Raw genomic sequence first — 27,010 nt, forward strand, 5'->3', positions numbered from 1 at the left:
GAGGGACCCCTCTTCCTGCACATGATGTGACAGCGGCCTGCGGCCTAGCGGTTGCCACCCGCGATCTCCTGGCTCTGCCACACAGCGAGCGGGCGCCCTTTCAGCACCACGGCGGGCGGACAGCTCCCCGACCCCGCCTGCGCGGGCGGGCCTCGGGGCCTGTGATTGGCTGAAGCCGCCTTCGCGAACGGCGGTCCTGCTCGGTGCTGGCTTGCTGAAGCCAAGCCTGGGGAGAGGAGAGTCACAGACCGACCTCTCCGGGGACCCGCAGGCCTACGGCCCGACTCGCAGTACAAGAGCACCGGCCTCACGCGCGGGTCAGCGCTATCGCCCCGCCCCCGAGCCTGCCCCGCCCTTCTTTTCGCATTGCGGGGAGGCTGGAGCTTGGCACAGTGCCCCTGTACCCCACGTGGCGCTCGGTCAAGGCTGGGGGCGGGGGTCTAGGGAGGCAAATCCAGAGAGAAGTCTCCCCTCCCCCTCCTCCAGGGCTGGGCTGCGGCTGCCTCTGGGAAGGGTCGTGTGGGTAGCTAAGCAGAGAGGGCTGCGGGAAGGAGTGACGTCAGGGTGAGTGGGCGCCCAGGAAGGGGTGTGTAGGAGATCGGGGAACAGAGGACGGACCCAACCTGGTAGAGGGAGAAGACAGGACAAGGAGAGAGGAAAGAGGAAGGAGAAGGAAGCCGCTACAGTGTGGGGCTGCGGGCCAGGTGGAGTAGGGACCGCTGTTGTCAGGGGAAGCGAGAAGAAAAAGAAGGGGGGGGGTAGATAGGGAAAGGTGGGCAGGAGTGGAGTGGAGGGAGGAGGAACGAGTGGAGGGTGGGAGGCTGAGGGTGGAGAGAGAGGAGAGGCAGAAGGAAAGGAGACTGCGGGAAGGAGAGAGAGGAGAGGGCACTAGAGCATCTCAGAGTGGAGACAGTCCAATAGACACCCAAAAAGAAGAGAGAGCAAGCGAGCCAGAGGGCCGGAGGGAAAAGATCCATTGGGGGCGCTTCAGGAGAAGAGAGGGCACAGGAGTGGGGATGTGGAAAGGAGGGAACCAGGAAGCAGTTATCGAGGGGACAGGTGGAGAATTGGGGGGACCCGGGAGCTGGGGTCTAGAAGATGCAGGAGGCCTCTTGGCCAGGGCCTCTTTGCCCATCATGTTTCCATGGCCACTGCCCTTAGGCTCCTCAGCTCTCACTGTGCTCCTTGGAGCTCTCACTTCTCTGTTCCTTTGGTACTGCTACCGCCTGGGCTCCCAAGACATGCAGGCCCTGGGGGTTGGAAGCCGAGCTGGGGGTGTTAGTGGTATGCCTGATGTATGCTCTCAGACTGGCCCAAGGGGCTCTGGGGATCCTGGAGAAGGACCCAGGGCAGAAGGTATAGTGAGCCGGCGGCTTCGGGCCTATGCCAGGCGGTACTCCTGGGCTGGGATGGGCAGAGTGAGGCGGGCAGCCCAGGGAGGCTCTGGCCTCGCAGGAGGGACAGGGGTCCTAGGCATTCAGCGTCCAGGCCTACTTTTCCTACCAGACCTGCCTTCATCCCCCTTTGTGCCACGTGACGCCCAGAGACATGACGTGGAGCTCCTACAGAGCAGCTTCCCCGCCATTTTAAGGGACTTCTGGGCGGTGAGCTGGGACTTCTCAGGGACTACCCCTCTGCCTCGAGGCTGGTCCCCACCCCTGGCCCCTGGGTGCTACCAGCTCCTGCTATACCAAGCAGGCCGGTGCCAACCAAGCAACTGCAGGCGGTGCCCAGGAGCCTACCGTGCACTGAGGGGGCTGCGGAGCTTCATGAGTGCCAACACCTTCGGCAATGCTGGCTTTTCTGTTCTGCTGCCTGGGGCGCGGCTGGAGGGCCGCTGTGGACCCACCAATGCTCGGGTTAGATGCCATCTGGGTGAGTATAGCCTGTCCACCTTTGTCTCCACGTTTCCCCTTTCCCACCTCTTCTCTGCCATTGGGTCTTTTCGCACTACGGTTCTCAGAATCTTCCCCATGCGGTCTCCTGAGTTCCACTTTCACGCCAGCTAGCCAGTGAATGGACACTTGTGCTGAGTTCCACACTGACTCTTCTTCTTGCCCAACCCCTCCTTTTTTTTTTTTTAATTAAAAAGAAATCCTCACTGAACTGTATGTAGGCACTGTTACTTGCCCTTAAGAGAAAACACTCAGTACATCCTACTTAAATTGTAAAAAGAGAAAGCCTTGAACAAGGCATGGTGGTGCCTGCCTGTGTAATCTCAGCACCTGGGAGACTGAGGCAAGGATCCCAAGTTTGAGGCAAGCCTGGGTCTTGACCTTATTTATTTATTTATTTATTTATATTGAGTCTTAGGGAGTATAGTGAGATACCCTCCCATTTGTTTATGGAGATAGATTATCTCACTATGTAGTCCTGGCCTGGAACTCTAAATATAGACCAGCTGGCCTCAAACTCACTCCTGAGTGCTGGGATTGAAGGTGTGCACCATTACATTTGGTCCACTTTATTTAGGCCGCTTCAGTGATAATTAACAATGTTAGTAGGATGCTCAGTAGCACCAACTTGAGATTTATTTATTATTTATACAGTGTTTTGCTTGCATGTATACTTGCACACCAGAAGAGGGCACCAGATTTCATTATAGATGGTTGTGAGCTCCCATGTGTTGCTGGGAATTGAACTCAGAACTTTTGAAAGAGCAAACAGTGCTCTTAACTTCTGAGCCATCTCTCCAGTCCTCTTTTTAAAATTATTTTTTTTTTCGAGACAGGGTCTCTGTGTGTATCCCTGGCTGTCCTGGACTCACTTTGTAGATCAGGCTGGCCTCAAACTCACAGAGATCACCTGCCTTTGCCTCCCGAGTGCTCGGATTAAAGGTGTGTGCCACCACGCCAGGCCTAAAATTATTTTTATATTATTTATTTAGGTTTTTTCGAGACAGGGTTTCTTTCTATAGCATTGGCTGTCCTGGACTCGCTTTGTAGAATAGGCTGGCCACACAGAGGTCCGCCTGCCTCTGCCTCCCAAGTGTTGGGATTAAAGGCATGCACCACCACGCCCTTCGCGATTTTCTTTCTAAATATCAAAAGAAAATCAGGAAAGAAGCAAATGTCATGGTTGTTATTCTTTGCCATGACTCTGGCTCACCCCAAATCTGTGGACTGTCAGCGGGGTGTGTCTTGTGCTTTGGGGCACACTAGCCTCAGAATCCAGCCCAGATCCCCTCACCCCACTCATGAGGGCTTTCTGGCTGCTCCCTGCAGACAGCAAGCACATGTTGGACTTTCAACCTTAGTAATGTCGAAAAACTACCCAACCTTAAGGACTTTTCCAGATGCAACCTTCTGGAATGTCTCGTTGGCCATCAGAGTTGGCCATCGGTGTTTTCTCAGCACACTAGACTGAGGTCCTGGGGTCCGGCTGGAGCCATTATATACCTCATGGGGAAAGTGCCTAGAACATAGTAGGGTCTGGAGCTGAACTGACAATAAGTCCAGGAGATTGCTCAGGGGAGCTTTTCCAAAGGAAAGATGGACTTCCTGCAGTGGCACTCTCCAGTCTTAGTGTCCTTCAGACAGGGCTGTTTTGAATGTCACCCTGAGAAGACCACAGAATGTGGCCTGTGAGGCCCACTGAGTGGGCAGGCCCCCTGATGCCAGGCAGGAGGAATGTTGGATGCCGTTGTCTCCTCACAGGCCTGAAGATCCCCCCTGGCTGCGAGCTGGTTGTTGGCGGTGAGCCCCAGTGCTGGGCTGAAGGGCACTGCCTCCTGGTGGACGACTCCTTCCTGCACACAGTGGCTCATAATGGTAACAGGACTCACATTCTGCTGGGTTGGGGGACCATTTTGGGGCTGCACAGCCTTGGGCAAATCACAGCTCCTCCATTCACCGATGGGGCATCTGCCTTCCTTGCCAGGTGACTGCATATGATGCAGCTATCAGCACAGGATTATATGCTCCTGACCTCTCTTGCTGTGGGACCTCAGGCATTTACTTAACCTCAGCTAGTTGGCATGAAATGTACCCATTTTAGGCACATAGTTATTAATATAAAAGGCTAGAACAATGCCAGGTGTGGTGACACTCACCCATGAACTCCAGCTCGCAGAAAGCTGAGCCGGGGGATGGTGAGTTCAAGGGCTGGGCTACATGATGAGACCCTACCTTACAAGAACAAATAAAACACTGGCTCGGGCCTGGCACTGACTGCTCCCCTCTGTGTCTGATGTGACTGCCTTGGCACAGAAGTACCCGTATCAGATGCTGTCTCCATCCCTATGTACCCTAGGATCCCCTGAAGATGGGCCTCGAGTGGTCTTCATTGTGGACCTCTGGCACCCCAATGTGGCTGGGGCTGAACGCCAAGCTCTTGACTTTGTCTTCGCACCAGACCCTTGAAAGAAGTTGCTCCCTTCTGGCACCTGAGTTGGATGCTGCACTCAAGGACAGCTTGAGTGGTGGTCAGGACCTCCTGTCCACTGTGAGGGGCAGGAGGGTGTGACTTACTCAGCCAGCACTGAAATACAAATTCTGAATCCTCTCCTAAGTCCTGACTCCTTCCTTCCCAGTTACCACTCCCAGGCTAGGGTTTGGGGCTGGGGCTCATGTTTCTATCCCAATTACAGCAGGTATCCCCTTAACACAAGCCGTCTCCACATCCCTCACCTGAGAGTCAGCAGCAGACCCTCATCTCAACTTTATTCCAATAATTTAATAGAAAATTAAAATAATAAATAATATGAAACAGATCAATATAGCCAAGCTGGTACAGGTCCAGGCCAGCCTAGTAGAAAGTTAAGGAGGTAGGGAGGATGGTGAGCAGGAGGGGAGCAGGCTGCTCTTTGCAACGGCAGGAAGCAGCTTGGAATGTGGTTGATGGTACCAAAGTTTCTCTCTGCATGTGTGTTCGATGCATTAACAAAAGGGGCAGGGAACTCTGCATCACTCTGAACCAGACAGTAAGAGGGAGATGGCGGAACAAGGATTTGGAAGAGGGTGGGTACCGGCTTTCTGAAGAACCCCTCCTGAGGGGAACGCTGGAATGTACCGTGTTGTTAGCAGTGAGTGGCGAGGGCTGAACATAGCATGCAATGAAGGGACAGAGGAAAGACCACGGCTTGGCCAGCAGAGCCGGGGCAAAGGGAGAGGGGGACTAGGTCCCAGAAGCACGAGGAAGGCAGGGGAAAGATCAGAGGTCAGTCCTTGAAGACAATCTGTTGGCCGTGAGGACGCTCATCATGGGTGATATGGCGGCGGACGTGGATCCTCCGGACACGGTGCTCTCGGTTCTCCTCCTCGTCCCCTCGGCCTGCCCCACCACCTCCAGCTGCACCCCCCGTGGCCTCCAGGAGAGCCAGATCTGGGCCACGGGGAGTCTCATAAATCAAGATGTTCAGTGTCTCCTCGAAGATCCGAGCCTCAGGGAATTCCACCTGCAAAAGGCCAGCAACCCGCAGCTCCTTCCCTCTGGCCCAGCCCCACAGCGCCTCCCCAGCAAGAGCAGTAAGTCTTGCTACTATCCCAGGCGTTGGCCCGAGCACAGGAATACAGCGTAATAACATGCTTGCCCTCAGCGAGTTGGAGTCTAGGGAGAGGGCAAAGACACCCTCTTCCTAAAGTGCACTTGGAATCAGATGTTGACACTTTATGGACAAAGCTAGGCGGTAAGGAGGACAGGAACGGCCTTTCCCAGGAATGCTCATCTTTCAGGAGGGAGGTCGGGCAAGGCTTGCTGGGAATGTGGGAGGCAGATAGTGAGAGAAAACACAGTGAGGAACAACAGAAAGACAGGAATTTGTCTCAACTGCCACGACAGTGATGAAGAGAAGCAGGGCAATGAAGCAGGGAAAGTGGCAGTTTTCTGGGCAGCACTGGGAGGATGTGACGACCATGGCTTCCCTTTCTGCAGCACTAAGGACTGGAGGCAGAATCTCAGGCTACTGGACCTGTTCTACTGCTGAGCTACATCCATACCCATATCTGTTTATTACTGAATGAATAATTTCAAGACAAAGTCTCACTAGGTTGCCCAAGATGGCCTTGAATTTGTAATACTCCTGCACAAGGCCAGCCAGTACAACTAAGTGAGACTGCCTCTCCATTAGGTGGGATTACGGGTATACACTACAACTGCCTCTTCTTAAGGTACACTATAACGATTTGTATCCTCCTATGTTCCTAATTGCTGGGGGGGGGGGACTTCTGGAAGCTGAGGTACATCCCATGCCTTTGATCAATGTTTCTTAGTACTTCTAATAGGTGACAAGTGCCAGGCTAATATTTGCTAGGAGATACTAGGGGAGGGGCGTATGGCATTGCTCTGCAGCTAGTATTCTAGTGGCTGCAACACTGTCCAGCTAAGAAGGGAGTTTGACCAATTTTGTCTGGGGCAGCTGCATTGAAATTTCATGAGCAAAGGTATCCAAAGAGAAACGATGTGTGGCTTGGGTCTGGAAGCATAAGCTCATCAGCTGATAGGGGAAAAGGGAACAATTCCTCATCACACACCACTGAGGAGGGACTTGCACTCTGCTCAACACACTGTGTCTGTGGTTTGAAGTCTGGAGCAGTGCCCAACACAGACTGGGTGCTGAGACTTTTTAACTTTAACTAACTTTTATATGCATGCATGTTTTGTCTCCATGTTTGTATGCTATGTGTATGCAGTACCTTTGGGGGGCAGAAGAGGGTGTTGGATCCCCTGGGGCTGGAGTTGTGAGCCTTTAGGTGTGGACTGGGAATTAAACCTATGTCCTCTTGAAGAGCAGCCAGTGCTCTTAACCACTGAGCCACCTCTCTAGTTGTGGACACTGTGAACTATGCACTGATAGCTACCACATTCACAGCATCAACTCAGAATACCCTGAGGGTTTTTGTGTTAGGTTTTTTCTTCTTCTTCTTCTTTAATGACAGGCTTTTACTATGCAGCCCTGACTGGTCTTGAAATTACAGAGCTCTGCCTGCCTCTGCTTCAGAGTGCTGGGCATGAGGGTGTACACCACCTGCCTGTCCTGCCCTGAGATATCTAAGAACGTAAGTTTATCATTCTAGCTACTGAGAAAGCTGAGGCAGAAGGACTGCAGATTCAAGGCCAGCCTGTGCAACTTAGTAGGACTGCCTCACAACAAAAGGGAACAACAAAGGGGCGGGGAAGTGGCTCAGTAGTCCAGCACTAGCTTAGCTCAAAGAGGTCCTGAGTGCCATCTGAAGTACTGCAAAAACAAACACCTGTTCTTGGTAATGGGCATTCCCAGGTTCTAAAGTGAACCATGGATTTCTTTTTTTGGGAGGAGGATAGTTTTTGAGACAGGGTCTTACTATGTAGTCCAGTATGGCCTTTAATTCATAACCTGCCTTCCTCAATCTCCTGAGTGCTGGAGATGCACACTGGACCCAGCACTGTGGACCTCCCCCATACAGGAAAATGCATAATGCTTCCAAACCTGCATGCTATTCTGGGAACTGCAAACAGCTTTGAACCCACTCGACTGCTAACATTAAGAGCCCTGCTTTAAAGCTGGCCAGACATCTCAGTGGTTAAGAGCACTTGCTGCTCTGGCAAGGGATGTGGGTTCATTTCCCAGCACCCACATGGTTGCTCACAACCACATACATGTATCTTTAGTTGCAGGGGATCTGATGCTCTCTTCTGCTCTCCACAAGTACCAGGCACACATGTGGTGTACTTATATACATGCAGGTAAAACATACACATAAAATAAATCTTAAAAAAAAAAAAAAAAAAAGGCCAAACCAAGCAAGCAAACAAACCATGCTCTAAACAAGGCCGCAGGTTTAATCCCCAGCAGCAAAACCAAGGCAACGCAAAACAGAACCTGGCTCTAATCTAACAGTCTCGTTTCATAGGTAGAGAAATAGAGATCTCTTTAGTGAGGGGACCTTCCTGAGCTACAGAGCGTGACCTAGAACTCTGGTCCCTGATGTCCACCCAAGATCTTTTCCGTTGTCCAAGGTCCCCAGTCCTACCTACCACCCCTCCCTGACGCCCTCTGACCTTGGTCTGCTTTTTCTCTGTGGCATAGACTATGGAGGTACAGCACACCTCGGCGATTTTTCGGCCCTGCCCGTAGAAAGACCAGCAGCAAATTTCGTCCCCCAGGACGTCCTTGAGGAAGAGCAGGCGCCCGTGGAAGCGTAGGGCCAGCTTGTCAAACAGCTCGATGTTCTTCAGCAAGTTGTCATCTGAAGTGCTGAGAGCCAGGGGCCTCAGGTGACCGACTGTCCCCCCTCCTTCTGCTCCCCCCAGAGGGGCCCAGGTCCCCAAAACCCCAGTCTGCCAAGCAGGGCACTTCCAACTGTGTAGGCCTCAGAAAGGAAGCATTTGCTGAGCAAATCACGACACTGCAGAGGTTCCTGGTGCAGTCTCCTTAACCAGGTTGTCACCAGGCACCCCAGAGCTGAGCGACACTAGGCAGGTTACTCTATCCCCTGGTGCCACAGCATCATCTCTAGATAGAGACCGACACTTCCTCAGACAGCACTGGGAGCGTGAATAAGTTAACACACGACACTGAGACCAATCCTGCTGGGAAGCAAGGAAGTGGCCTGTGCTGGCCGTTACCATAGTCTTGGCTTAAGCCTTGTTTACTGAGGCTGGGTGGCGCAGCTGGGAAAGGGCATCCCGGAGCCTTCTGTAGTCTCTTCCCATGGCCACAGTCGTCCGCGGGCCACAGGAGCTGGGGAGTCTGCAGTGTGAGAGCACACACACGCCCCGTGCTCGCGCTCACCTGGTATAGGAGTACTTGTTGTTGCTGCGGTTGTGCAGAAGCTTCACCACGGGCTGTAGCCGAAGCGGAAGAAGAACGGAGTCAAGAGACAGAGAAAGGACAGCACAGCAGCCGTCAACAGCCCTCCAACCGCAGCACCCCAGGGCCTTACCTTAGAGGTGCTGGCCAGGAGCTGTTGCTCTTCCCGGGGTGATGTCACTGTGGGGATGAGGCACAGCGGGGACAGGTTCTCCCTCTTTTGCTGAGGATAGAGTAGAAGTTGATTAGCAGTACAACCTGCGTTCACTGCGTGAGGCTGCCTGGGGGCTGGAAACACACTTTGCAGTGTCTCCAAGGCTCACTAGGATGTGACCACTCCACTTTTGGCTCTGCAAACCTGTCCGCCGGCTGGGCTTTGGTACTCTCCCCACAACTCTACCCTTACCCTGCCAACCTGCTGTTCCTTAGACACCCAGCTGTGCTCTCCTTGACTCTGCAGGGGTCAGTGTGCCTGGGGTGTGCTTCACTAGCCATGTGCAAAGCTGGCTAGACCTTTCAGCTCTCAACTCAGCATGCCCACCCCACAGTGCCAGCCTCACTCCAGCCAGCGCCTTGCTACCAGAGCTTCCTCGGGCTCAGATAGTTGGTTCCTTTCCTTCACAGCTCTTAAGTCTGTGTGGTTTTGGTATTAAGAGGCTTCCTGAGGCGTGCACGGTGACGGTCAGTACACATGTGCTGAGTGAAGAGCCCGGCAGAGCATGGTGAGATGGGTATCTCTGCAGTTCTGAGGACTGCACCCAGGACCAGGAGGGTATAACAAGCAAGCACTCCACACTGATTTATACTCATCGTTTTTAAAAATTAAACATTTTAAAGTAATTAAATAAAATTTAAAATATTGAGGCAGCCTTGCTAAGTTGCTCAGGCTGGCATTGAATTTACAACCTCTAGCCTCAGTCTGCCACCGTGCGCACACCTGTAACTCTAGTCTCAGTCGGCCACCGTGCGCACACCTGTAACTCTAGCCTCAGTCGGCCACTGTGCGCACACCTGTAACTCTAGCCTCAGTCGGCCACTGTGTGCACACCTGTAACTCTAGCCTCAGTCGGCCACTGTGTGCACACCTGTAACTCTAGCCTCAGTCGGCCACTGTGCGCACACCTGTAACTCTAGCCTCAGTCGGCCACTGTGCGCACACCTGTAACTCTAGCCTCAGTCGGCCACTGTGTGCACACCTGTAACTCTAGCCTCAGTCGGCCACTGTGTGCACACCTGTAACTCTAGCCTCAGTCGGCCACTGTGTGCACACCTGTAACTCTAGCCTCAGTCGGCCACTGTGCGCACACCTGTAACTCTAGCCTCAGTCGGCCACTGTGTGCACACCTGTAACTCTAGCCTCAGTCGGCCACTGTGCGCACCTGTAACTCTAGCCTCAGTCGGCCACTGTGTGCACCTGTAACTCTAGCCTCAGTCGGCCACTGTGTGCACACCTGTAACTCTAGCCTCAGTCGGCCACTGTGCACACCTGTAACTCTAGCCTCAGTCGGCCACTGTGCACACCTGTAACTCTAGCCTCAGTCGGCCACTGTGCGCACCTGTAACTCTAGCCTCAGTCGGCCACTGTGTGCACACCTGTAACTCTAGCCTCAGTCGGCCACTGTGTGCACACCTGTAACTCTAGCCTCAGTCGGCCACCGTGCGCACACCTGTAACTCTAGCCTCAGTCGGCCACTGTGCGCACACCTGTAACTCTAGCCTCAGTCGGCCACTGTGTGCACACCTGTAACTCTAGCCTCAGTCGGCCACTGTGTGCACACCTGTAACTCTAGCCTCAGTCGGCCACTGTGTGCACACCTGTAACTCTAGCCTCAGTCGGCCACCGTGCGCACACCTGTAACTCTAGCCTCAGTCGGCCACTGTGCACACCTGTAACTCTAGCCTCAGTCGGCCACTGTGTGCACACCTGTAACTCTAGCCTCAGTCGGCCACTGTGTGCACACCTGTAACTCTAGCCTCAGTCGGCCACTGTGTGCACACCTGTAACTCTAGCCTCAGTCGGCCACCGTGCGCACACCTGTAACTCTAGCCTCAGTCGGCCACTGTGCGCACACCTGTAACTCTAGCCTCAGTCGGCCACTGTGTGCACACCTGTAACTCTAGCCTCAGTCGGCCACTGTGTGCACACCTGTAACTCTAGCCTCAGTCGGCCACTGTGTGCACACCTGTAACTCTAGCCTCAGTCGGCCACTGTGTGCACACCTGTAACTCTAGCCTCAGTCGGCCACTGTGTGCACACCTGTAACTCTAGCCTCAGTCGGCCACTGTGTGCACACCTGTAACTCTAGCCTCAGTCGGCCACCGTGCGCACACCTGTAACTCTAGCCTCAGTCGGCCACTGTGTGCACACCTGTAACTCTAGCCTCAGTCGGCCACTGTGCACACCTGTAACTCTAGCCTCAGTCGGCCACCGTGCGCACACCTGTAACTCTAGCCTCAGTCGGCCACTGTGCACACCTGTAACTCTAGCCTCAGTCGGCCACTGTGCGCACCTGTAACTCTAGCCTCAGTCGGCCACTGTGTGCACACCTGTAACTCTAGCCTCAGTCGGCCACTGTGCACACACCTGTAACTCTAGCCTCAGTCGGCCACCGTGTGCACACCTGTAACTCTAGCCTCAGTCGGCCACTGTGCACACACCTGTAACTCTAGCCTCAGTCGGCCACTGTGCGCACACCTGTAACTCTAGCCTCAGTCGGCCACCGTGTGCACACCTGTAACTCTAGCCTCAGTCGGCCACTGTGCGCACACCTGTAACTCTAGCCTCAGTCGGCCACTGTGTGCACACCTGTAACTCTAGCCTCAGTCGGCCACCGTGTGCACACCTGTAACTCTAGCCTCAGTCAGCCACTGTGTGCACACCTGTAACTCTAGCCTCAGTCGGCCACTGTGTGCACACCTGTAACTCTAGCCTCAGTCGGCCACTGTGTGCACACCTGTAACTCTAGCCTCAGTCGGCCACTGTGTGCACACCTGTAACTCTAGCCTCAGTCGGCCACTGTGTGCACACCTGTAACTCTAGCCTCAGTCGGCCACTGTGCACACCTGTAACTCTAGCCTCAGTCGGCCACTGTGTGCACACCTGTAACTCTAGCCTCAGTCGGCCACTGTGCACACACCTGTAACTCTAGCCTCAGTCGGCCACTGTGCGCACACCTGTAACTCTAGCCTCAGTCGGCCACTGTGCGCACACCTGTAACTCTAGCCTCAGTCGGCCACCGTGTGCACACCTGTAACTCTAGCCTCAGTCGGCCACTGTGCGCACACCTGTAACTCTAGCCTCAGTCGGCCACTGTGCGCACCTGTAACTCTAGCCTCAGTCGGCCACTGTGCGCACACCTGTAACTCTAGCCTCAGTCGGCCACTGTGCGCACACCTGTAACTCTAGCCTCAGTCGGCCACTGTGCGCACCTGTAACTCTAGCCTCAGTCGGCCACTGTGCGCACACCTGTAACTCTAGCCTCAGTCGGCCACTGTGCACACACCTGTAACTCTAGCCTCAGTCGGCCACCGTGTGCACACCTGTAACTCTAGCCTCAGTCGGCCACTGTGCGCACACCTGTAACTCTAGCCTCAGTCGGCCACTGTGTGCACACCTGTAACTCTAGCCTCAGTCGGCCACCGTGTGCACACCTGTAACTCTAGCCTCAGTCAGCCACTGTGTGCACACCTGTAACTCTAGCCTCAGTCGGCCACTGTGTGCACACCTGTAACTCTAGCCTCAGTCGGCCACTGTGTGCACACCTGTAACTCTAGCCTCAGTCTGCCACTGTGCGCACACCTGTAACTCTAGCCTCAGTCGGCCACTGTGTGCACACCTGTAACTCTAGCCTCAGTCGGCCACTGTGTGCACACCTGTAACTCTAGCCTCAGTCGGCCACTGTGTGCACACCTGTAACTCTAGCCTCAGTCGGCCACTGTGTGCACACCTGTAACTCTAGCCTCAGTCGGCCACTGTGCACACCTGTAACTCTAGCCTCAGTCGGCCACTGTGCGCACACCTGTAACTCTAGCCTCAGTCGGCCACTGTGCACACCTGTAACTCTAGCCTCAGTCGGCCACTGTGTGCACACCTGTAACTCTAGCCTCAGTCGGCCACTGTGTGCACACCTGTAACTCTAGCCTCAGTCGGCCACTGTGTGCACACCTGTAACTCTAGCCTCAGTCGGCCACTGTGTGCACACCTGTAACTCTAGCCTCAGTCGGCCACTGTGCGCACCTGTAACTCTAGCCTCAGTCGGCCACTGTGCACACCTGTAACTCTAGCCTCAGTCGGCCACTGTGCGCACCTGTAACTCTAGCCTCAGTCGGCCACTGTGCGCACCTGTAACTCTAGCCTCAGTCGGCCACTGTGCGCACCTGTAACTCTAGCCTCAGTCGGCCACTGTGTGCACACCTGTAACTCTAGCCTCAGTCGGCCACTGTGCGCACCTGTAACTCTAGCCTCAGTCGGCCACTGTGCACACCTGTAACTCTAGCCTCAGTCGGCCACTGTGTGCACACCTGTAACTCTAGCCTCAGTCGGCCACTGTGTGCACACCTGTAACTCTAGCCTCAGTCGGCCACTGTGTGCACACCTGTAACTCTAGCCTCAGTCGGCCACTGTGCGCACACCTGTAACTCTAGCCTCAGTCGGCCACTGTGTGCACACCTGTAACTCTAGCCTCAGTCGGCCACTGTGTGCACACCTGTAACTCTAGCCTCAGTCGGCCACTGTGCGCACCTGTAACTCTAGCCTCAGTCGGCCACTGTGCACACCTGTAACTCTAGCCTCAGTCGGCCACTGTGCGCACCTGTAACTCTAGCCTCAGTCGGCCACTGTGCGCACCTGTAACTCTAGCCTCAGTCGGCCACTGTGTGCACACCTGTAACTCTAGCCTCAGTCGGCCACTGTGCGCACCTGTAACTCTAGCCTCAGTCGGCCACTGTGCGCACCTGTAACTCTAGCCTCAGTCGGCCACTGTGCACACCTGTAACTCTAGCCTCAGTCGGCCACTGTGTGCACACCTGTAACTCTAGCCTCAGTCGGCCACTGTGTGCACACCTGTAACTCTAGCCTCAGTCGGCCACTGTGTGCACACCTGTAACTCTAGCCTCAGTCGGCCACTGTGTGCACACCTGTAACTCTAGCCTCAGTCGGCCACTGTGCGCACACCTGTAACTCTAGCCTCAGTCGGCCACTGTGTGCACACCTGTAACTCTAGCCTCAGTCGGCCACTGTGTGCACACCTGTAACTCTAGCCTCAGTCGGCCACTGTGTGCACACCTGTAACTCTAGCCTCAGTCGGCCACTGTGTGCACACCTGTAACTCTAGCCTCAGTCGGCCACTGTGTGCACCTGTAACTCTAGCCTCAGTCGGCCACTGTGTGCACACCTGTAACTCTAGCCTCAGTCGGCCACTGTGTGCACCTGTAACTCTAGCCTCAGTCGGCCACTGTGTGCACCTGTAACTCTAGCCTCAGTCGGCCACCGTGTGCACACCTGTAACTCTAGCCTCAGTCGGCCACTGTGTGCACCTGTAACTCTAGCCTCAGTCGGCCACTGTGTGCACCTGTAACTCTAGCCTCAGTCGGCCACCGTGTGCACACCTGTAACTCTAGCCTCAGTCGGCCACTGTGTGCACCTGTAACTCTAGCCTCAGTCGGCCACCGTGTGCACACCTGTAACTCTAGCCTCAGTCGGCCACTGTGCACACCTGTAACTCTAACCTCAGTCGGCCACCGTGTGCACACCTGTAACTCTAGCCTCAGTCGGCCACTGTGTGCACACCTGTAACTCTAGCCTCAGTCGGCCACTGTGTGCACACCTGTAACTCTAGCCTCAGTCGGCCACTGTGTGCACACCTGTAACTCTAGCCTCAGTCGGCCACCGTGTGCACCTGTAACTCTAGCCTCAGTCGGCCACTGTGTGCACACCTGTAACTCTAGCCTCAGTCGGCCACTGTGTGCACACCTGTAACTCTAGCCTCAGTCGGCCACCGTGTGCACACCTGTAACTCTAGCCTCAGTCGGCCACCGTGTGCACACCTGTAACTCTAGCCTCAGTCGGCCACCGTGTGCACACCTGTAACTCTAGCCTCAGTCGGCCACTGTGTGCACACCTGTAACTCTAGCCTCAGTCGGCCACCGTGTGCACACCTGTAACTCTAGCCTCAGTCGGCCACCGTGTGCACACCTGTAACTCTAGCCTCAGTCGGCCACCGTGTGCACACCTGTAACTCTAGCCTCAGTCGGCCACCGTGTGCACACCTGTAACTCTAGCCTCAGTCGGCCACCGTGTGCACACCTGTAACTCTAGCCTCAGTCGGCCACCGTGTGCACACCTGTAACTCTAGCCTCAGTCGGCCACCGTGTGCACACCTGTAACTCTAGCCTCAGTCGGCCACTGTGTGCACACCTGTAACTCTAGCCTCAGTCGGCCACTGTGTGCACCTGTAACTCTAGCCTCAGTCGGCCACTGTGTGCACACCTGTAACTCTAGCCTCAGTCGGCCACCGTGTGCACACCTGTAACTCTAGCCTCAGTCGGCCACTGTGTGCACACCTGTAACTCTAGCCTCAGTCGGCCACTGTGTGCACCTGTAACTCTAGCCTCAGTCGGCCACCGTGTGCACACCTGTAACTCTAGCCTCAGTCGGCCACTGTGTGCACACCTGTAACTCTAGCCTCAGTCGGCCACTGTGTGCACACCTGTAACTCTAGCCTCAGTCGGCCACTGTGTGCACACCTGTAACTCTAGCCTCAGTCGGCCACCGTGTGCACCTGTAACTCTAGCCTCAGTCGGCCACTGTGTGCACCTGTAACTCTAGCCTCAGTCGGCCACTGTGCACACCTGTAACTCTAGCCTCAGTCGGCCACTGTGTGCACACCTGTAACTCTAGCCTCAGTCGGCCACTGTGCGCACACCTGTAACTCTAGCCTCAGTCGGCCACTGTGCACACCTGTAACTCTAGCCTCAGTCGGCCACTGTGTGCACACCTGTAACTCTAGCCTCAGTCGGCCACTGTGCGCACCTGTAACTCTAGCCTCAGTCGGCCACTGTGCACACCTGTAACTCTAGCCTCAGTCGGCCACTGTGCGCACCTGTAACTCTAGCCTCAGTCGGCCACTGTGTGCACCTGTAACTCTAGCCTCAGTCGGCCACTGTGCACACCTGTAACTCTAGCCTCAGTCTGCCACTGTGTGCGCACCTGTAACTCTAGCCTCAGTCGGCCACTGTGTGCACACCTGTAACTCTAGCCTCAGTCGGCCACTGTGTGCACACCTGTAACTCTAGCCTCAGTCGGCCACCGTGTGCACACCTGTAACTCTAGCCTCAGTCGGCCACCGTGTGCGCACCTGTAACTCTAGCCTCAGTCGGCCACCGTGTGCACACCTGTAACTCTAGCCTCAGTCGGCCACCGTGTGCACACCTGTAACTCTAGCCTCAGTCGGCCACTGTGCACACCTGTAACTCTAGCCTCAGTCGGCCACCGTGTGCACCTGTAACTCTAGCCTCAGTCGGCCACCGTGCGCACACCTGTAACTCTAGCCTCAGTCGGCCACTGTGCACACCTGTAACTCTAGCCTCAGTCGGCCACTGTGCACACCTGTAACTCTAGCCTCAGTCGGCCACTGTGCACACCTGTAACTCTAGCCTCAGTCGGCCACTGTGCACACCTGTAACTCTAGCCTCAGTCGGCCACTGTGCACACCTGTAACTCTAGCCTCAGTCGGCCACTGTGCACACCTGTAACTCTAGCCTCAGTCGGCCACTGTGCACACCTGTAACTCTAGCCTCAGTCGGCCACCGTGTGCACACCTGTAACTCTAGCCTCAGTCGGCCACCGTGTGCGCACCTGTAACTCTAGCCTCAGTCGGCCACCGTGTGCACACCTGTAACTCTAGCCTCAGTCGGCCACCGTGTGCACACCTGTAACTCTAGCCTCAGTCGGCCACTGTGCACACCTGTAACTCTAGCCTCAGTCGGCCACTGTGCACACCTGTAACTCTAGCCTCAGTCGGCCACTGTGCACACCTGTAACTCTAGCCTCAGTCGGCCACTGTGCACACCTGTAACTCTAGCCTCAGTCGGCCACTGTGCACACCTGTAACTCTAGCCTCAGTCGGCCACCGTGTGCATACCTGTAACTCTAGCCTCAGTCGGCCACTGTGCACACCTGTAACTCTAGCCTCAGTCGGCCACCGTGTGCACACCTGTAACTCTAGCCTCAGTCGGCCACCGTGTGCACACCTGTAACTCTAGCCTCAGTCGGCCACTGTGCGCACCTGTAACTCTAGCCTCAGTCTGCCACTGTGTGCACACCTGTAACTCTAGCCTCAGTCGGCCACTGTGTGCACACCTGTAACTCTAGCCTCAGTCGGCCACTGTGTGCACACCTGTAACTCTAGCCTCAGTCGGCCACTGTGTGCACACCTGTAACTCTAGCCTCAGTCGGCCACTGTGTGCACACCTGTAACTCTAGCCTCAGTCGGCCACCGTGTGCACCTGTAACTCTAGCCTCAGTCGGCCACTGTGCACACACCTGTAACTCTAGCCTCAGTCGGCCACTGTGCGCACACCTGTAACTCTAGCCTCAGTCGGCCACTGTGTGCACACCTGTAACTCTAGCCTCAGTCGGCCACTGTGTGCACACCTGTAACTCTAGCCTCAGTCTGCCACTGTGCGCACACCTATAACTCTAGCCTCAGTCGGCCACTGTGCGCACACCTGTAACTCTAGCCTCAGTCTGCCACTGTGTGCACACCTGTAACTCTAGCCTCAGTCGGCCACTGTGCGCACCTGTAACTCTAGCCTCAGTCGGCCACTGTGTGCACCTGTAACTCTAGCCTCAGTCGGCCACCGTGTGCACACCTGTAACTCTAGCCTCAGTCGGCCACTGTGCGCACACCTGTAACTCTAGCCTCAGTCGGCCACTGTGTGCACACCTGTAACTCTAGCCTCAGTCAGCCACTGTGTGCACCTGTAACTCTAGCCTCAGTCGGCCACCGTGTGCACACCTGTAACTCTAGCCTCAGTCAGCCACTGTGCACACCTGTAACTCTAGCCTCAGTCGGCCACCGTGTGCACACCTGTAACTCTAGCCTCAGTCTGCCACTGTGTGCACACCTGTAACTCTAGCCTCAGTCGGCCACTGTGTGCACACCTGTAACTCTAGCCTCAGTCGGCCACTGTGCGCACCTGTAACTCTAGCCTCAGTCGGCCACTGTGCACACCTGTAACTCTAGCCTCAGTCGGCCACTGTGCGCACACCTGTAACTCTAGTCTCAGTCGGCCACTGTGTGCACACCTGTAACTCTAGCCTCAGTCTGCCACTGTGTGCACACCTGTAACTCTAGCCTCAGTCTGCCACTGTGTGCACACCTGTAACTCTAGCCTCAGTCGGCCACTGTGTGCACACCTGTAACTCTAGCCTCAGTCGGCCACTGTGTGCACCTGTAACTCTAGCCTCAGTCGGCCACTGTGTGCACACCTGTAACTCTAGCCTCAGTCGGCCACTGTGTGCACACCTGTAACTCTAGCCTCAGTCGGCCACTGTGTGCACACCTGTAACTCTAGCCTCAGTCGGCCACTGTGTGCACACCTGTAACTCTAGCCTCAGTAGGCCACTGTGCGCACACCTGTAACTCTGGCCTCAGTCGGCCACTGTGCGCACACCTGTAACTCTAGCCTCAGTCGGCCACTGTGCGCACACCTGTAACTCTAGCCTCAGTCGGCCACTGTGTGCACACCTGTAACTCTAGCCTCAGTCGGCCACTGTGCGCACACCTGTAACTCTAGCCTCAGTCGGCCACTGTGCGCACACCTGTAACTCTAGCCTCAGTCGGCCACTGTGTGCACACCTGTAACTCTGGCCTCAGTCGGTCACTGTGCGCACCTGTAACTCTAGTCTCAGTCGGCCACTGTGCGCACACCTGTAACTCTAGCCTCAGTCTGCCACTGTGTGCACACCTGTAACTCTAGCCTCAGTCTGCCACTGTGTGCACACCTGTAACTCTAGCCTCAGTCGGCCACTGTGTGCACACCTGTAACTCTAGCCTCAGTCGGCCACTGTGTGCACACCTGTAACTCTAGCCTCAGTCGGCCACTGTGCACACCTGTAACTCTAGCCTCAGTCGGCCACTGTGTGCACACCTGTAACTCTAGCCTCAGTCGGCCACTGTGTGCACACCTGTAACTCTAGCCTCAGTCGGCCACTGTGCGCACACCTGTAACTCTGGCCTCAGTCGGCCACTGTGCGCACACCTGTAACTCTAGCCTCAGTCGGCCACTGTGTGCACACCTGTAACTCTGGCCTCAGTCGGCCACTGTGCGCACACCTGTAACTCTAGCCTCAGTCGGCCACTGTGTGCACACCTGTAACTCTGGCCTCAGTCGGCCACTGTGTGCACACCTGTAACTCTGGCCTCAGTCGGCCACCGTGTGCACACCTGTAACTCTAGCCTCAGTCGGCCACTGTGCACACCTGTAACTCTAGCCTCAGTCGGCCACTGTGTGCACACCTGTAACTCTAGCCTCAGTCGGCCACTGTGCGCACACCTGTAACTCTAGCCTCAGTCGGCCACTGTGCGCACACCTGTAACTCTGGCCTCAGTCGGCCACTGTGCGCACACCTGTAACTCTAGCCTCAGTCGGCCACTGTGCACACACCTGTAACTCTAGCCTCAGTCGGCCACTGTGTGCACACCTGTAACTCTAGCCTCAGTCGGCCACCGTGTGCACACCTGTAACTCTAGCCTCAGTCGGCCACCGTGTGCACACCTGTAACTCTAGCCTCAGTCGGCCACTGTGTGCACACCTGTAACTCTAGCCTCAGTCGGCCACCGTGCGCACCTGTAACTCTACCCTCAGTCGGCCACTGTGCGCACACCTGTAACTCTAGCCTCAGTCGGCCACCGTGCGCACCTGTAACTCTAGCCTCAGTCGGCCACTGTGTGCACACCTGTAACTCTAGCCTCAGTCGGCCACTGTGCACACCTGTAACTCTAGCCTCAGTCAGCCACTGTGCACACCTGTAACTCTAGCCTCAGTCGGCCACTGTGCACACCTGTAACTCTAGCCTCAGTCGGCCACTGTGCACACCTGTAACTCTAGCCTCAGTCGGCCACTGTGTGCACACCTGTAACTCTAGCCTCAGTCGGCCACTGTGTGCACACCTGTAACTCTAGCCTCAGTCGGCCACTGTGCGCACACCTGTAACTCTAACCTCAGTCGGCCACTGTGTGCACACCTGTAACTCTAGCCTCAGTCGGCCACTGTGTGCACACCTGTAACTCTAGCCTCAGTCGGCCACTGTGCACACCTGTAACTCTAGCCTCAGTCGGCCACTGTGTGCACACCTGTAACTCTAGCCTCAGTCGGCCACCGTGTGCACACCTGTAACTCTAGCCTCAGTCGGCCACTGTGTGCACACCTGTAACTCTAGCCTCAGTCGGCCACCGTGTGCACACCTGTAACTCTAGCCTCAGTCGGCCACCGTGTGCACACCTGTAACTCTAGCCTCAGTCGGCCACTGTGTGCACACCTGTAACTCTAGCCTCAGTCGGCCACTGTGCGCACACCTGTAACTCTAGCCTCAGTCGGCCACTGTGTGCACACCTGTAACTCTAGCCTCAGTCGGCCACTGTGCGCACACCTGTAACTCTAGCCTCAGTCGGCCACTGTGCGCACACCTGTAACTCTAGCCTCAGTCGGCCACTGTGCGCACACCTGTAACTCTAGCCTCAGTCGGCCACTGTGTGCACACCTGTAACTCTAGCCTCAGTCGGCCACTGTGTGCACACCTGTAACTCTAGCCTCAGTCGGCCACTGTGTGCACACCTGTAACTCTAGCCTCAGTCGGCCACTGTGTGCACACCTGTAACTCTAGCCTCAGTCGGCCACGGTGCGCACACCTGTAACTCTAGCCTCAGTCGGCCACTGTGCGCACACCTGTAACTCTAGCCTCAGTCGGCCACTGTGTGCACACCTGTAACTCTAGCCTCAGTCGGCCACTGTGTGCACACCTGTAACTCTAGCCTCAGTCGGCCACTGTGCACACCTGTAACTCTAGCCTCAGTCGGCCACTGTGTGCACACCTGTAACTCTAGCCTCAGTCGGCCACTGTGTGCACACCTGTAACTCTAGCCTCAGTCGGCCACTGTGCGCACACCTGTAACTCTAGCCTCAGTCGGCCACTGTGTGCACACCTGTAACTCTAGCCTCAGTCGGCCACTGTGCACACCTGTAACACTAGCCTCAGTCGGCCACTGTGCGCACACCTGTAACTCTAGCCTCAGTCGGCCACTGTGTGCACACCTGTAACTCTAGCCTCAGTCGGCCACTGTGCGCACACCTGTAACTCTAGCCTCAGTCGGCCACTGTGCGCACACCTGTAACTCTAGCCTCAGTCGGCCACTGTGTGCACACCTGTAACTCTAGCCTCAGTCGGCCACTGTGCACACCTGTAACTCTAGCCTCAGTCGGCCACTGTGCACACCTGTAACTCTAGCCTCAGTCGGCCACTGTGTGCACACCTGTAACTCTAGCCTCAGTCGGCCACTGTGCGCACACCTGTAACTCTAGCCTCAGTCGGCCACTGTGCACACCTGTAACTCTAGCCTCAGTCGGCCACTGTGCACACCTGTAACTCTAGCCTCAGTCGGCCACTGTGTGCACACCTGTAACTCTAGCCTCAGTCGGCCACTGTGTGCACACCTGTAACTCTAGCCTCAGTCGGCCACTGTGTGCACACCTGTAACTCTAGCCTCAGTCGGCCACTGTGCACACCTGTAACTCTAGCCTCAGTCGGCCACTGTGTGCACCTGTAACTCTAGCCTCAGTCGGCCACTGTGCACACCTGTAACTCTAGCCTCAGTCGGCCACTGTGCACACCTGTAACTCTAGCCTCAGTCGGCCACTGTGTGCACACCTGTAACTCTAGCCTCAGTCGGCCACTGTGTGCACACCTGTAACTCTAGCCTCAGTCGGCCACTGTGCACACCTGTAACTCTAGCCTCAGTCGGCCACTGTGCACACCTGTAACTCTAGCCTCAGTCGGCCACTGTGCGCACACCTGTAACTCTAGCCTCAGTCGGCCACTGTGTGCACACCTGTAACTCTAGCCTCAGTCGGCCACTGTGTGCACCTGTAACTCTAGCCTCAGTCGGCCACTGTGCACACCTGTAACTCTAGCCTCAGTCGGCCACTGTGTGCACACCTGTAACTCTAGCCTCAGTCGGCCACTGTGTGCACACCTGTAACTCTAGCCTCAGTCGGCCACTGTGTGCACACCTGTAACTCTAGCCTCAGTCGGCCACTGTGTGCACACCTGTAACTCTAGCCTCAGTCGGCCACTGTGCACACCTGTAACTCTAGCCTCAGTCGGCCACTGTGTGCACACCTGTAACTCTAGCCTCAGTCGGCCACTGTGTGCGCACCTGTAACTCTAGCCTCAGTCGGCCACTGTGTGCACACCTGTAACTCTAGCCTCAGTCGGCCACTGTGTGCACCTGTAACTCTAGCCTCAGTCGGCCACTGTGTGCACACCTGTAACTCTAGCCTCAGTCGGCCACTGTGTGCACCTGTAACTCTAGCCTCAGTCGGCCACTGTGCACACCTGTAACTCTAGCCTCAGTCGGCCACTGTGTGCACCTGTAACTCTAGCCTCAGTCGGCCACTGTGCACACCTGTAACTCTAGCCTCAGTCGGCCACTGTGTGCACCTGTAACTCTAGCCTCAGTCGGCCACTGTGCACACCTGTAACTCTAGCCTCAGTCGGCCACTGTGTGCACACCTGTAACTCTAGCCTCAGTCGGCCACTGTGTGCACACCTGTAACTCTAGCCTCAGTCGGCCACCGTGTGCACACCTGTAACTCTAGCCTCAGTCGGCCACTGTGCACACCTGTAACTCTAGCCTCAGTCGGCCACTGTGTGCACACCTGTAACTCTAGCCTCAGTCGGCCACTGTGCACACACCTGTAACTCTAGCCTCAGTCGGCCACTGTGTGCACACCTGTAACTCTAGCCTCAGTCGGCCACTGTGCACACACCTGTAACTCTAGCCTCAGTCTGCCACTGTGCACACCTGTAACTCTAGCCTCAGTCGGCCACTGTGTGCACCTGTAACTCTAGCCTCAGTCGGCCACTGTGCACACCTGTAACTCTAGCCTCAGTCGGCCACTGTGTGCACACCTGTAACTCTAGCCTCAGTCGGCCACTGTGTGCACACCTGTAACTCTAGCCTCAGTCGGCCACCGTGTGCACACCTGTAACTCTAGCCTCAGTCGGCCACTGTGCACACCTGTAACTCTAGCCTCAGTCGGCCACTGTGTGCACACCTGTAACTCTAGCCTCAGTCGGCCACTGTGTGCACACCTGTAACTCTAGCCTCAGTCGGCCACTGTGTGCACACCTGTAACTCTAGCCTCAGTCGGCCACTGTGCACACACCTGTAACTCTAGCCTCAGTCGGCCACTGTGTGCACACCTGTAACTCTAGCCTCAGTCGGCCACTGTGTGCACACCTGTAACTCTAGCCTCAGTCGGCCACTGTGTGCACACCTGTAACTCTAGCCTCAGTCGGCCACTGTGTGCACACCTGTAACTCTAGCCTCAGTCGGCCACTGTGTGCACACCTGTAACTCTAGCCTCAGTCGGCCACTGTGTGCACCTGTAACTCTAGCCTCAGTCGGCCACTGTGCACACCTGTAACTCTAGCCTCAGTCGGCCACTGTGTGCACACCTGTAACTCTAGCCTCAGTCGGCCACTGTGTGCACACCTGTAACTCTAGCCTCAGTCGGCCACTGTGTGCACACCTGTAACTCTAGCCTCAGTCGGCCACTGTGTGCACACCTGTAACTCTAGCCTCAGTCGGCCACCGTGTGCACACCTGTAACTCTAGCCTCAGTCGGCCACTGTGTGCACACCTGTAACTCTAGCCTCAGTCGGCCACCGTGTGCACACCTGTAACTCTAGCCTCAGTCGGCCACTGTGTGCACACCTGTAACTCTAGCCTCAGTCGGCCACCGTGTGCACACCTGTAACTCTAGCCTCAGTCGGCCACTGTGTGCACACCTGTAACTCTAGCCTCAGTCGGCCACTGTGTGCACACCTGTAACTCTAGCCTCAGTCGGCCACTGTGCACACCTGTAACTCTAGCCTCAGTCGGCCACTGTGTGCACACCTGTAACTCTAGCCTCAGTCGGCCACTGTGCACACCTGTAACTCTAGCCTCAGTCGGCCACTGTGTGCACACCTGTAACTCTAGCCTCAGTCGGCCACTGTGTGCACACCTGTAACTCTAGCCTCAGTCGGCCACTGTGTGCACACCTGTAACTCTAGCCTCAGTCGGCCACCGTGTGCACACCTGTAACTCTAGCCTCAGTCGGCCACTGTGTGCACACCTGTAACTCTAGCCTCAGTCGGCCACTGTGCACACCTGTAACTCTAGCCTCAGTCGGCCACTGTGTGCACACCTGTAACTCTGGCCTCAGTCGGCCACCGTGTGCACACCTGTAACTCTAGCCTCAGTCGGCCACCGTGTGCACACCTGTAACTCTAGCCTCAGTCGGCCACCGTGTGCACACCTGTAACTCTAGCCTCAGTCGGCCACTGTGTGCACACCTGTAACTCTGGCCTCAGTCGGCCACCGTGTGCACACCTGTAACTCTAGCCTCAGTCGGCCACCGTGTGCACACCTGTAACTCTAGCCTCAGTCGGCCACTGTGCGCACCTGTAACTCTAGCCTCAGTCGGCCACCGTGTGCACACCTGTAACTCTAGCCTCAGTCGGCCACCGTGTGCACACCTGTAACTCTAGCCTCAGTCGGCCACTGTGCACACCTGTAACTCTAGCCTCAGTCGGCCACTGTGTGCACCTGTAACTCTAGCCTCAGTCGGCCACTGTGCACACCTGTAACTCTAGCCTCAGTCGGCCACTGTGTGCACACCTGTAACTCTAGCCTCAGTCGGCCACTGTGTGCACCTGTAACTCTGGCCTCAGTCGGCCACTGTGCGCACCTGTAACTCTAGCCTCAGTCGGCCACCGTGTGCACCTGTAACTCTAGCCTCAGTCGGCCACTGTGTGCACACCTGTAACTCTAGCCTCAGTCGGCCACTGTGTGCACACCTGTAACTCTGGCCTCAGTCGGCCACTGTGCGCACCTGTAACTCTAGCCTCAGTCGGCCACTGTGCACACCTGTAACTCTAGCCTCAGTCGGCCACTGTGTGCACACCTGTAACTCTAGCCTCAGTCGGCCACTGTGTGCACACCTGTAACTCTAGCCTCAGTCGGCCACTGTGTGCACACCTGTAACTCTAGCCTCAGTCGGCCACTGTGTGCACACCTGTAACTCTAGCCTCAGTCGGCCACTGTGCACACCTGTAACTCTAGCCTCAGTCGGCCACTGTGTGCACACCTGTAACTCTAGCCTCAGTCGGCCACTGTGTGCACACCTGTAACTCTAGCCTCAGTCGGCCACTGTGCGCACCTGTAACTCTAGCCTCAGTCGGCCACTGTGCGCACCTGTAACTCTAGCCTCAGTCGGCCACTGTGCGCACCTGTAACTCTAGCCTCAGTCGGCCACTGTGCGCACCTGTAACTCTAGCCTCAGTCGGCCACCGTGTGCACCTGTAACTCTAGCCTCAGTCGGCCACTGTGCGCACCTGTAACTCTAGCCTCAGTCGGCCACTGTGTGCACACCTGTAACTCTAGCCTCAGTCGGCCACTGTGCACACCTGTAACTCTAGCCTCAGTCGGCCACTGTGTGCACCCCTGTAACTCTGGCCTCAGTCGGCCACTGTGTGCACACCTGTAACTCTAGCCTCAGTCGGCCACTGTGCACACCTGTAACTCTAGCCTCAGTCGGCCACTGTGTGCACCTGTAACTCTAGCCTCAGTCGGCCACTGTGTGCACACCTGTAACTCTAGCCTCAGTCGGCCACTGTGCGCACCTGTAACTCTAGCCTCAGTCGGCCACTGTGTGCACACCTGTAACTCTAGCCTCAGTCGGCCACTGTGAACACCTGTAACTCTAGCCTCAGTCGGCCACTGTGTGCACACCTGTAACTCTGGCCTCAGTCGGCCACTGTGTGCACACCTGTAACTCTAGCCTCAGTCGGCCACCGTGTGCACACCTGTAACTCTAGCCTCAGTCGGCCACTGTGTGCACCTGTAACTCTAGCCTCAGTCGGCCACTGTGTGCACACCTGTAACTCTAGCCTCAGTCGGCCACTGTGCGCACACCTGTAACTCTAGCCTCAGTCGGCCACTGTGTGCACACCTGTAACTCTAGCCTCAGTCGGCCACTGTGCACACCTGTAACTCTAGCCTCAGTCGGCCACTGTGTGCACACCTGTAACTCTAGCCTCAGTCGGCCACTGTGTGCACACCTGTAACTCTAGCCTCAGTCGGCCACTGTGCGCACACCTGTAACTCTAGCCTCAGTCGGCCACTGTGTGCACACCTGTAACTCTAGCCTCAGTCGGCCACTGTGTGCACCTGTAACTCTAGCCTCAGTCGGCCACCGTGTGCACACCTGTAACTCTAGCCTCAGTCGGCCACTGTGTGCACCTGTAACTCTAGCCTCAGTCGGCCACTGTGTGCACCTGTAACTCTAGCCTCAGTCGGCCACCGTGTGCACACCTGTAACTCTAGCCTCAGTCGGCCACTGTGTGCACCTGTAACTCTAGCCTCAGTCGGCCACCGTGTGCACACCTGTAACTCTAGCCTCAGTCGGCCACTGTGTGCACCTGTAACTCTAGCCTCAGTCGGCCACTGTGCGCACCTGTAACTCTAGCCTCAGTCGGCCACTGTGTGCACACCTGTAACTCTAGCCTCAGTCGGCCACTGTGTGCACACCTGTAACTCTAGCCTCAGTCGGCCACTGTGTGCACACCTGTAACTCTAGCCTCAGTCGGCCACCGTGTGCACACCTGTAACTCTAGCCTCAGTCGGCCACTGTGTGCACACCTGTAACTCTAGCCTCAGTCGGCCACTGTGTGCACACCTGTAACTCTAGCCTCAGTCGGCCACTGTGTGCACACCTGTAACTCTAGCCTCAGTCGGCCACTGTGCGCACCTGTAACTCTAGCCTCAGTCGGCCACCGTGTGCACACCTGTAACTCTAGCCTCAGTCGGCCACCGTGTGCACACCTGTAACTCTAGCCTCAGTCGGCCACTGTGCACACCTGTAACTCTAGCCTCAGTCGGCCACTGTGTGCACACCTGTAACTCTAGCCTCAGTCGGCCACTGTGTGCACACCTGTAACTCTAGCCTCAGTCG

The 27,010-nt window shown here is 56.1% G+C and overlaps 2 protein-coding genes across 2 annotated transcripts in view; one reads left to right on the forward strand and one right to left on the reverse strand.

The window, feature by feature from the left end:
* The first annotated feature begins 793 nt into the window (after positions 1-793).
* On the forward strand, positions 794-4,509 carry ASPHD1 (aspartate beta-hydroxylase domain containing 1). The gene is made up of 3 exons (XM_084772825.1): positions 794-1,875; positions 3,657-3,770; positions 4,252-4,509. The coding sequence occupies exons 1-3, from the start codon at positions 1,017-1,019 to the stop codon at positions 4,359-4,361; spliced, it is 1,083 nt and encodes a 360-aa protein (XP_084628951.1). The 5' UTR covers positions 794-1,016; the 3' UTR covers positions 4,362-4,509.
* A 145-nt stretch (positions 4,510-4,654) lies between these two features.
* KCTD13 (potassium channel tetramerization domain containing 13) overlaps positions 4,655-27,010 on the reverse strand; it is a 45,596-nt gene continuing 23,240 nt past the window's right edge. The window contains exons 3-6 of the mRNA XM_084772817.1: positions 8,862-8,951; positions 8,711-8,763; positions 7,978-8,173; positions 4,655-5,395 (exon numbers count right to left, since the gene is read on the reverse strand). Of these exons, the coding sequence (XP_084628943.1) occupies positions 5,159-5,395; positions 7,978-8,173; positions 8,711-8,763; positions 8,862-8,951 (576 nt within the window). The 3' untranslated portion in view covers positions 4,655-5,158. The remainder of the gene's footprint in view (positions 5,396-7,977; positions 8,174-8,710; positions 8,764-8,861; positions 8,952-27,010) is intronic.

This window comes from Acomys minous, assembly GCF_964271855.1.
Source record: "Acomys minous genome assembly, chromosome: 2".
NCBI classification, from domain to species: domain Eukaryota; kingdom Metazoa; phylum Chordata; class Mammalia; order Rodentia; family Muridae; genus Acomys; species Acomys minous.

What these genes read in the sequence shown, in the direction of transcription:
- ASPHD1 (XM_084772825.1), top strand. Translation starts at nt 1,017, where the DNA reads ATGTGGAAAGGAGGGAACCAGGAAGCAGTTATCGAGGGGACAGGTGGA. An exon ending in TCGGGTTAGATGCCATCTGG is followed by an intron (nt 1,876 to 3,656) that starts GTGAGTATAGCC and finishes GTCTCCTCACAG; the next exon opens with GCCTGAAGATCCCCCCTGGC. An exon ending in GCACACAGTGGCTCATAATG is followed by an intron (nt 3,771 to 4,251) that starts GTAACAGGACTC and finishes TATGTACCCTAG; the next exon opens with GATCCCCTGAAGATGGGCCT.